Source organism: Monopterus albus, unplaced genomic scaffold (genome assembly GCF_001952655.1).
Source record: "Monopterus albus unplaced genomic scaffold, M_albus_1.0 scaffold26.1, whole genome shotgun sequence".
In the NCBI taxonomy this organism is placed as follows: domain Eukaryota; kingdom Metazoa; phylum Chordata; class Actinopteri; order Synbranchiformes; family Synbranchidae; genus Monopterus; species Monopterus albus.
In genome coordinates this window covers 2,312,188-2,324,189 of record NW_018127906.1, presented here as the reverse complement: position 1 = coordinate 2,324,189, position 12,002 = coordinate 2,312,188, and the positions used below count along the sequence as shown (strand labels likewise).

At 44.9% G+C, this 12,002-nt stretch overlaps 1 protein-coding gene across 1 annotated transcript in view; it reads left to right on the top strand.

Annotated features, from left to right (window-relative positions):
• The window catches only part of znf608 (zinc finger protein 608), a 45,786-nt gene that overhangs the window by 20,720 nt on the left and 13,064 nt on the right, over positions 1-12,002 (top strand). Inside the window, exons 2-4 of the mRNA XM_020595338.1 lie at positions 237-507; positions 6,664-6,751; positions 10,124-11,996. Coding sequence (XP_020450994.1) covers positions 246-507; positions 6,664-6,751; positions 10,124-11,996 — 2,223 coding nt within the window. The 5' untranslated portion in view covers positions 237-245. The remainder of the gene's footprint in view (positions 1-236; positions 508-6,663; positions 6,752-10,123; positions 11,997-12,002) is intronic.

Below are 12,002 nucleotides of genomic sequence, written 5' to 3'. Positions count from 1 at the left end.
TCACTGGGATGCTCAGATGTCAGATGGATTCACGTCAGGAATATTACAACCACATTAATAATCTTTTTTACTTAGATTTGTGCCTGTCTCGATATTCAGCACAGTCATGGACCCAGATTTCATTAAATATAATGAAACTGAGCTGAACTGAACTGGAACCAAAGTGAAATGATGCATGATGATGCACAGCCTTCTCTCTGCCTGATCTCTAAAGACTCCTCTTCTCTTCCCTGCAGGTGGACCCCATGTTCACGGTGCCAGGTCCCCCTGCTTCAGGCCACTCCGGGCCCCCCGGCCCCTCCTTGCCTTTGGCCCCTTCCTTCTCCCCTCCAGCCCTGCCCACCTCGAACCCTAAGCAGCTGGCTGTGAGGATGAGGTCTATCGGCACCAACACCCAGGATGGGGGCATCTCAGGGGCGCTGGAGGGTGACTCTGCCTGTTTGGGGCCCTGTCAGCCTGGGACCAGCGTCAACCTGGAGGGCATCATCTGGCACGAGACGGAGGAAGGTGAGGAGCGTTTCAGAAGGTCGCCACGTGGCTTTTGTGTGACTTGACTCTTTAGTAGTACATACCTTTAAATTTTAGGGCGCAGATGATTCAAAGGACATTTCCAGTGTTTTTGCATGTCTCAAGTAAATTTTTCATGGCTGCCAAAACATAGAAAATATAAAACTACATTTCCATGAAACATGGTGAAGAATAAAAATGGCTGTATTAAGTATCACAGTGAGGAAGCTATAAATGCTCAACCTAGCAGAAATTATTTTGCATAACTCTCTGCAAAACCTGTGATGACTTATGAATCCAGTGCGGTTCCGGATCCCGGCCCAGATCCTCCCCACACCTTTCAGCACTGACCACTTTCACCATGATGCTTTAGACTTTCTGGGCAAGAGGATCGGATCATTTTCTTTGCCACGTGCAGCGGTAAACAGAATATATTTAAATTGTGGACTGTTGGTCAAGCAGTTGCTTTGACTTCTGAGAACCTGTGCTGGACTTTTTTCAGTTCTTTTTTTCTTTGGCAGTTTCAGCGCCTGTGTGATCTTTAACCAAAACAAGCAGCCATGAAGGCAACTGTGATGATCCCATTCTTTTGGATCATTTCAAGGTTGTAGAGATTTGTTAATTAAACCAGAACGATCCCATATTATTGTACATAGTTTTTTCAGCTTTAGTCTAATCACCTTCTATGTGTTAGTTTTATTATTTGTTATTTAAGCAAAGCAGTGTAATTTAATGTAATGTCAGTGAGTGAAAAGAAGAAAAACAGATAGTCTAAAAAAATCATGGTGCGCACGCACTAACCTGAAGCTCCGCAGCCTGAGGCACAGTGTTCGTGGTGTCTTGTGTGTGTTGAAATACGCACCGATGTGAACAAAAAGAAAGTGGCTGAATCTCAGAGATGATGGCATGTGGGCGGGTTTCAGTGTTTACCGACCTGCAGACTATTATGGTGGAGAAGTGGAAAGTCTCATGTGTCAAACCAGGGTAAATAAAATACTTTTGTCACGCTCCGGTGAGGCTGAGATGGCTGAACCTCGTCGCTGAGCTCAACTTTGACAAAACACTTTTCTTGCCTTGATGTGTAGAAGAGCCCAGACGTGCCCATCACTGCGCTCTCGGGTTTTTTTTTTATTTCTACTGTTTTCACTTTTGATGAGCAGAGGTTGTACTGCCTGTTTAGGCTCTGACTCAAACAGGCAAACTGATCACAGATTAAAATATTTTTACTTAACACAGACTTGGTGAAAGCTCCATTTTGGTCTTTTTTTTTTAATCTTCAAGAGAAAAAAGTTTCCAAAAAACTTTCCAGCAAATGGTTTTGACTCATGGCTGCAGCTCTAGGTCACTGAATGGCTTCATGAGGATGAAACAGTGGGTTGGACACAGTGAGGGGATCTGGTTTGGAAGGAGGAGGTTCCCTCCTCAGGCTGCTCTGGAGACTCGGCCCTGATGAGGCTCTGCTGGGCGCTGGGTGGGGGTTTGGCCTTTAGTTTGTCACCTAGCTGTGAGACAGCTTTCCAGAAAAGAGTAACTCTATCTCATCTGCACATCCTATATTCTGAACTACAGGTGATGAGCCAAGCAGATGCAGCAATCCTGCCTCCCACTGGAGCAGAGACACCCCCGAGTCTGGATGGTTAGTTTTGGGAGAATACTTTGCACAGTCCCTTTTATTTCAAATAACTGGTGATGGTTTGTACGTGCTGTTGGGGAAGGCTTGGATTTAATACTGATGGAGAGTGTTGTGCTGTTTGTCCGCTGTTTTTAGGTTTTTACCATGAGTACAAAGAGTTTTAAAGGCCCGTCACGCCCAAACATTTTCACAGTGGTTCTGATTCTGATCAAGACACAACAAACAATCAAACACTAGGCAGGTTGATGTGGCCGGTGAGGAGAGGGGAGGAGGTGGGGGAGAGGGGAGGAGAAGGGAGGAGAGGAAAGCATCATGGGATGACCCAAACTGAGACTGGGAGCTGGTTTCACAGGAGAGGAGCTTTAAAGGGTCTGTCTCCCATTCTACTGTAGAAGTATTACTGTAGTACTTCTATAATACAAGTTTATCCCTTTAGTCAGGAAGAAGCAACACAAGATTGATCCCTGTTCTAGGGTGCAACAGACAGAATACACCAACACAGTGAAGGTAAAGTATAGACACTCGGGGTGATGATACTGGGAGGCGCCTTAACTTGGCACCACTTGACAGTGCGCTGTGATGCTGACAGTGTTTGTTGGCCTTTAGGGAGGAGGCAGGTCTGAGTGGCTATGTCAGCAACATGGCACTCAGGATGACTGTTTGCATCCCACCAGCCGCTGTTGGCTTCTTTTAACCATCTTTTGCTGGCAGTAGCCAAGTGTTGTCTGAGGCACAAGCCAGTTTTGTTGTCCTTCCACTGGGGGAGTCTGATCAGAAGGAGCCTCTGTGACATAGTTTGTGCTACACAGAAGGTTTTGCATTGTCCTGTGTCTCCTCCATTCAGCCAGCACAGCCAGAGCGTCAGCTGTCAACAGTCCCTCTGTGTAAAGAAAGATCTGGATGTTTCAACGCAGCTTGTCCTTTTAACAGAATTGGCCACATTCACTGCAACTATGTGGGTTTAAAAACATATGTTAGAAGAAAAACTAGATGATGCTGCTTGTTTTTTTTATCATTCCAGACCTTTTGGGCCAGTGTAGCTTATTTTCAAACATGACTAGATATACTCATAAGAGCAGTTTTGGCACTGAGCTGCTCGTGATTCCAAGTCCCAGACAAGACGAAGAGTCGAACAAGAAACTACAAAATGATACCATGGGAGTATCAGATGGGTTGTTGGTTCACCCACTGAGTTTGACGCCACCGCACTTTGATAGGTTGTTAACGAGGACAGCACTCAGCACTGCAGCCTCTCAGAGGAGGTGTAATACCTTACTGCAGGCTGCTAATGAATAAGTCCCATCTCAGTGCGCCCATCTCGCTCTGCCAGCCGTCGGGCCTCTGAAGTAGAGCGTCGAGTTTGGCAGAGAGGCATTTGTATCCCGGCTCGCTATTAATTAACTGGAGCCGCTCACTCCGCCTGGTAAAACAGGAAAGAGGAAGGAAATACAAACCTCACACAAGGGAATAAATCCCAGGCCACGAGTGCTCCTAAACGAGCACAGAGATGGAGGGAGAAGTGAAGGAGAGACAGTAAATAGTACATGTCCTGCTTCAGACTCGGAGCGAGAGAGAGTTCAGATGGAGTGAGAGAAACCAGATGGTGGATAAAACTTCTCCAAACAGGCCACAAAGAGAGAGAGGGAGTCAGGACAGAGTGAGACTGAATTGAGATGTCTCCTTGCAGACCCTGGCAGTCTGGGATGTGTAAAAATAGGAATGTAGATTATATTGTGCATTAACATTAAAATAAGCTTCACTATTCAAAGTCATCAAAATGAGAAATGTATGAACCTCCTCCGGTTCCATCTGTGCATGGAGAAATGAATAGTCCTTCAAACCATTTATGAAGGAAACATGCCAAATTTTTACTCATTCTGTTTTCACAAACGTGAGGATGTTTCACTGAAAACTGGTTTTGGATTGTTTGGTTGTTGGTCAGCAGAGAGAAGCAGTATGAAGATGTCTCACTGTGATGGCCGTTAGAGATTAAACAATGAACTGATTAATAATAAAAACAATACTCAAAATAGAGACTGATCAAATATGAAATGAATCACTACTTTCACCGGTAACAAAATGTTTAGAAACTAAATGCAGTGATGCACACTGATGAGATTCATGTGGCATTTATATTTGAATATTTGTTTGGTCAGGTTTGTTCGTGATCACCAAAATCCAGTTTCCAGCTTCGTTTAAAATTTTTTATGGTCTTATCCTTCATCAGCAGTCAGCTGTGTTTGTAGGTCACCGTTTTCTTATCACGTGTTCATGATGGGATTATTGTTACTGGACTCACTGCCTCTTCATTAAAAGAGCCTCTGCTACACCAGTTTATCTACGTGGTACATTCAAATATTCTCAGCAGTTACCGGGAGAATTTCATCTTCCTCCATGTTTCCCTAACAACAAACCAGCTGGCATTGGAGTTCAGTTTAATATTTGAGTTTGGTTAAAAATGGGAAAGTTCATGGGAAGATGGTAAAAATATTAATAATGTCCTGTCTCACAGTGTTAAAATATAATTCCTGGATTCACACCAAAGGCTGCTGACTTATTTTTTGGCCCATGGCTGAGCTTTACACCAAATGTCATTCAAATCTCTGAGCAGATTTCTTAGCGATCCTGCAAACAGACAAACAAACAGCACTGATATCATCTCGCACTCCCTCGGTAAGCAAAGCACATCAGAACACTGTATTTCCATGTGTGAGTAGACGGCATCAGTCAAGTGATGGGGAGTAACACGATGCGTCGGTAATATGAGTTACACACATAATCTGCCAGTAGCGAGAAAACACAGAGACACACTGTAATATACTACTGAACATGAACACTATGTATTCTAGGAAGTGCCTGAAGTATACGGAGAAAGAAGCACAGAGGAGCAGCAGAGGAGGCATAAAAGACAGAAATATGGAGGCAAAGCATGAGACAATGCATTCAGAGCTCAGGCTGTCTCCCAGCAGGCCGCCGGCGAGAGAGGGAGCGGAGAGATGGACAGAATGGTAACAAAGGTTTTGTCTGTATCTTTAAACCACCAGAGGACTGTAGAGAATGTGAAGACGGAGGCGGAAAGAAGACATACAAACACAGAGATGAAGAAGGACCATTTCATCAGGCAGAGAATGACGGACAGTGTCAGAGGAGAAGGTTGGACTGCCTCGTGCTGAGGAGCCCTCCTTGCTGCTCGGGCTCTGTCACCAGAGCCCCCACCCCACGGTGGCGGAGGGATTTGACGGGGAGATGCAGGATGCATGTTAATTAAGATGAATACTAATTGGAAAGACAGAAGACGAGACAATGTTTTGGCTTCAGACTCCTCTCCGTCCTCCTGTCCCTGCAGGAGACCAGAGTCTAATCAGATGGTGATTGGCTTGACTCTGAGCTCAGCTGCTCAGAAGGTCTGACGGTCAGTCTGTCTGAGTGTGCGTCCGTCTGTCCGGGTGCCACAGATTATACATAAGAACTGGACATAATTACAGTTTGAAGCTTATTTGCATCCTGTAAATACTTGTAAAATAATCACCTCTAATAATAACCACTGTGAAGTAGCTGATTTATTTGCCCTTAAACAAACAGTTTGTCGTTTTGGGAGATACACTCATTCGCTTTCTCAGGTAGAAATAGATAGGAAGTCCTGCATTGGAAATGCTGGAACATTTTGTATCCAAGAGCAAGAAGTCATGTGTTGCAAACCTCAATTTATAGCTGCGGTGCATCCAACATGTGTTTGTTCAGTCTCTGGCATATCACAAAACAGAGGTTAATGGTTTTCAAATGTCAGTCTGAGAGTGTGAGGAAGTGAAAGAAAAAGAAGAAGAGAGCTATTTATTTCTTATGGCTGAAGGCTCCTCGATCCCCTGATTAGAGTTTAACTAAACTCTCGTTCCAACTAAAAACCTGGCGGGGGTGGAGGTTTTCACCCTCGAATGCTCCTGAACAACATGAGTCAGAGTAACTTTACACAGGCTGTAAGATACCATCCTAATAACCACAAGTGGAGCCTCTTAGAGCTGTGAACTCCTCCTTCAGGTTGCCACAGCCTTTTGTTTCCTAGCCATTGCTCTTCTCAGATGTCTGATGTTTCTTTCTTCTGGGGTGCAGTGTGCTCCTTTTATTTGTTATTCTACCTGCACAACTGTTTTATTGCTTTCCTCATTAGATAAAAGTGAAAACAAAGGAATGAGATTTTTTTGCGGAGCTACAAAGGCAAAAGAAGCACTGTGTATAATAACTTGTCTCCAATCACAGTCACATCTTTGAACATATCTCACTCTTTGACTCAAAGTTCAGCATAACAATGTATCTTGCATCCTCTAAAAATGATTCAGTTCTTCTCTACTGTTAAAATACTGACAAACTGATTTCATGCAACATCTGTTCCAGTTGGAAACAAATTGTCTGCAGTTCCTATTTGAGTCCTGAACCCTCCTCTTTACCCTGGCACTGATACTGAAGGCTGTTATGGTCCCAGTAGATCCAGTACTAACCGTTCTGTCCCTGTCCTGTGTGATTGACAGGTGTGCTGGTGGTGAATGTGACGTGGAGGAAGCGGACGTACGTGGGAACTCTGTTAGACTGCACCAAACATGACTGGGCTCCCCCCAGGTAACACTTTCCTTTTCTTTTCTTTGTAAAGCCGAGCACACAAACCCACAAAATATCCACTATTTAGGGCATTTGGCCATGCAAGAAACACAGAGCATGTCCATCCATTGGCACATGCAGACCAGTAACAACATGGCTGGATCAGTTGTCGAGTCCCCCACACGGTCCCTGCTGACCAGAGTAACTTAAAAATAAACTTTGTTGATACAGTAAATGGTGTGTCTCTTTATCACACTATTACTTGACTCTAGTCTCACGCTACAGTCTATTGTGTTAATTGCTTGCAACAGCAGTACAGAGAAAAGTAGTGATTCTGTTCAGTAGATCAAAAGAAAGAAAGAAATCAGTGAAAATAGGTGACATTGCTTTGTTCTCCATGGCCCTGAAATGCAAGGCAAGGTGCAGTCACTCTGATCTGGCTCTGAAAAGTTAGTATTTAGGATCATCTCTGTACAAATGCCAGGACAACCCAACACACAGAGTCTCAGTGAGGTGCTGGGCCTCCACGTGCCACCAGAACAGCTCCACCTTGGTTCTGACTCTCCAGGTCTCTGAGTCTCCTCGAGGGATGAACACCGTTTCCAGCAGATGTTCCCTCATGTGGTGTTTTGATGATGGTGGTAGAGACACTGTCTACCACGTCGCTCCAACATCTCCCATAGCTGTTCGTCTGGGCTGAGACCTGGTGACTGGGAAGGCCACAGCATCTGGTTCAGATCATGGTCATCCTCATCAGACCAGTCAGTGACTCCTGGTGTCCTGTGGATCCTGGAGGAGACCACTCACATTGACCCTTTAATTTATCACCCATACACCAACAGTTTCATTCCACCATAAACATCTGACACCTGGTGAGCGCCTTCCACTTAGACCAGTGAAATCAGACCTAAAATTATATTTAACATCAGTTCTTATTTGAATTGTAAACCCATTTTAAGAACAGACCTCTAGTTATTTTGACTCACTTCTGCTTGGTTTATTTCACCGGTTGATCCGTTATGATTAAACATTTTATTGTTATTGGCTTTTACTGGCTGATGTTTATTTCATTAACTGAAAAGAGCATTTATTTCTTTGTAGTGCTTTAATGTAGCTACAATATTAAAAAGGCTAAACTGGCTCTGGGGCTGTTGTTCCATGATGAGCTTTAACAGACCCACTCTCCATCCCAACTGTTTCAAAAAGGGAGAGTGGTTTTTGTAATTACTGAGCAGAAAAGGCGACAGTCCTTCCTCATGGGGCCGAAACCTCTCACTTATTGTTCCTTTATGTAAGTGATTGTTGTCATGGCAATTGCAGCTTAATCTGAGAAAGCAGGGACTTTTCGTTTGGACGCTGTCACTGTGGACATCTGTCAGTGCTCACTGATTGCACTGTTACTACTGTATATAACTCAGTGGAGTTTGATCATTCATTATATGTCTATAACCAGAACATACAGTAATCAGATTAAAAGCACAGTATATATAGCAAAACACATACAGAGAGCTTCTGAACTAGAGAAAGTCGAATTGTAGGAAGTGACCAGGGTGATATCACCCAGCTGATCAGGAACTGTTTTTAAGTGGAGGCATGAGAGCAAGAAATATCCATGAAATGCCAAATAAAATAAATAAAATTTCAGCCGCGTGTTCCCAGCAGCTTTGGTGACATTCAGGAACACATTGATGTAAAAAAGCAATTACAAACATCATAGGAATGTCAGATATCATCGTTTCAAAATCACAGAGGGGAGCAAGAAAGTTTAGTCCCAACATGCTCTGCAGTCTGATCCATTAATAAGGTGATTAACACCCTAAACAATCTTTCCAAGGTCAGAATGTAGTCACAGAGTATTTAATACCAACCAGTCCTGTGATGTAGTGTCATAATTAATGCATTAAAAGGCCAGTGCAGATGCAAGGTTCAGGGAGCCGCTTAGGAAATAGAGCTATTCATTCTCCTCATCACAGCAGACAGGTTTCTGATAACAAGTGTGGTAAAGCAACCCCAGTGTTAGGAAGTAGCACAGTGTGGTCAGCACGACGGCATGTGAATACAAAATGTCCCCATATCAGCGACAGAGATAACTGTGGATTGTACAGGTTTTTTATGTTATCTAAGCAGAAGCAGGCTTTGTACAGAAGAAAATCGATTTTTATCCTTCACGTCTGGGTAAAGTGCTGCACATGAGCCCTGAGTGATATCCTGTTATCTTCCAAGGTTTTTGTCTGATGATACAAGAGTTCAATTTGGGTGACGATACAAACAAGTCGCTCTTGGTTAAAACCCTTCAAGAAGAACATCAACAAGAAAAACAGCCTTATTTTCAGCTTCATGGTCTGATGTGTTTCTCACTTTATCCGACACAACATGACACAATACACACATTATTACAGTACGTGAAGCAACATATGCCGACGCACAATATGAAATACAGTACAATGTAACATCACATCAAGTGTATCATGTGATATGATACAATTTGATGTGAAGTGAGACAAAGCAAAATTATACGGTTTGATGCCATGTGATACGATACGATCAGTGTGGTATGACCCGATGCTACATGCTAAAGAGACAATGCTATAAAAATGATATGAGAAGACGCCATGTGGTACAACATGATTTGACACAACTTGATAAAACACAATGTCGTTGTAAAAAAGACAATTTGATATGATGTACGTAATATAGGGGTGTGTATCTCTCCTCACGATTCGATACATATCTCGATACAGAATGCAAAATTTTTAATGAATGATTTATGACTCTGCATTAAATCTACACAGAGCCTACGCTGCTGTGAGCATTTATACTTGTGCCTGGTGTGTCAGTGTCATCCTGCAATTACACCACCAAAATGCTAGTTAGCCGTAGGGTTTCTATGCCACGCCGTTTCTTTGCCACTTATTAACAATGGCGACTGCTAGCACTAGCACTCTTTGCTCCTGCAGCTTTCTGGACTGTGCGTGGTGCGAGCCTGTTTTTGTTGAACGCCGGCAGGAGATGGTGCATACGCACACCAGAGCAGAGCACAGCGAGAAGTTACAGAAAACTTCAGTGTATGAGGTCCATTTTGATTTTAGACTGTTTTTAAACCCATTTGGCACGAATTTGTGGTTTTCGACTGATGCAGCTGTAAATCTGACTCTTGTATTGATTTTTTTGATTCATATTGCTTTATCTTTACATCCCTAATGTAATAGGATATGGTTGGATATGATACAGTGTCAAAAACAATGCAACAGAAACAGTAAGATGTCATATGATATACTGTGGTTCTATACAGTTTAAGACAGAACACAGCACAGTACGATCTAGCTCATCTGCTTCCCAAGCTGTCAGTACCAGTGATTATTAAGTTTGTTGTTTTTCTCTTCCTCTGTCCAGGTTTTGTGAGTCGCCCTCTAGTGATCCTGACTTGCCAGGTGGGCGTGGTCGGGGGAAACGGATGCGAGTGGCCATGGCCGAGCGGCCCTATGTTGAGCCGGCCCCTGCTACCAAGGTCAGGGGTCTATCACAGCACAGGAGCCGTGGAGGTGGTGTTGCTGGAAGTGCTGCGCCTATCCACAGCAAGGGGCGGAGAGGTAGCCTGAACCTCATCAACAGCAACTGCCGAACACCACCTTCTTTCTTCACTGTGGACGAGGTGAAATCTTCCAGTTCTACTCTCTCCTCTGGGAAGCGAAAGAACAAGCCTCCGGCTGACCTGGATCTCACCCTGGTCTCCTCCGATGACATTAAAAATGGCAACGGGAAGAGGATTCGAGCCAAATCCCGCAGTGCCCCATCCACACCGCAGGGCAAATCTGACCCCTCATTCATGGATCCTGGAGGAGGTTGTGCCTCGTCACCACCTCCCCCACCCATTCTCATTGATTGCCCCCACCCCAACTGCACTAAACGCTACAAGCATATCAACGGCCTGCGCTACCACCAGACACATGCACACCTGGAGGCTGAAGAGCAGAGGAAGCCTGAGATAGAGGCCATGAAGGATGGGGAGAGTGAGGAACGACTATCAGACTGTGAGGACACAATCGGCAACATGACCTATGACCTCTCAGAGACAAACAACAGCACTAATGCCAATAGCTCCTCTAAGAAACCTGCTCCTTTATACAAGGTCACCACAGTAGGATCTCCCAAGAACAGACGGCTTCTCCTCAGTACCGACCACAGCCCCACAGCCAACTCAAAAACCAGAAGGACCTCACTACTTAAAGATGGGCTGATCGATGACCTCAGCAACCTGCCCATCATCTCCAACATGACTGTGGTTCTGGAGAACTGCATGGTCCCAGACAGGAACTCCACAGTAGAGATGCCCAAACTTGAAGCTGAAGGTTTGATTGACAAGAAGGGAGGTGGTTGTGACAAGGGCAAGAAGGCCAATGGGAAGGTAGATAAGCTATCCAAGTCACGGACCAATCGTCCAATCGCTCCGGCCCCTGCTCCTCCCAAGCTGATCGCTATACCCAACACTACATATCCGACTGGCACAGCAGATCCTGCCACCTCACAGCAGCCCTCTCCCATGGCAGCTGTAGGCCTGACTAGTAAAAACCTTCCCCTGAAGCCCATCAAACCAAAGCTGAGCATTGTTGTGGAGCCGAACCTGGTCAAAGCCACCCTGGTTACCTGCAGCAAGGAGACCAGGAAGAAAGAGAAGCGAAGGCTGAAGGACAAACACAGCAAAGATGCGCCAATCAGGACACCTAATGGCGACAGCATTGGAATCAAAATGGAAGATGGTGGTGGATCTAAAATGGGTGTTAAGGAAATTTCTGGAAGCCTTCTGAAGGAGCACCTCAGTAAGCAGGATGTATTGAATGGACTTACGGAGAGCCAGGAGAGTAGGATGGCAAGTATTCGTGCAGAGGCTGACAAGGTCTACACCTTCACTGACAATGCCCCTAGTCCCTCTATTGGCAGCTCATCGCGGCTTGATGCATCTGGTAGTTGTCTGGCAACAACAGACAGCAGCAGCAAGAACAACAGCCCCGCCTACTCTGACATCTCAGATGCTGGAGATGATGGGGAATGTCGCTCAGATGGAATCCGATCCAAGTCTGGGTCCTCGGCCTGTTCTGACGTGAGCTCCAGCAGTAACCATGGAAACTCTGGTAAAACTCCACACACAGCGTCTGTCCCGTCATCAAAAGACCCCCAGTCCCCATACTACCACAGCTATGAGCCTTACTACCTGCAGGGATACATGCAGCTGGACAGGCAGAACAGCAGCAGCGTTGCTTTCCACAAAAGCTCT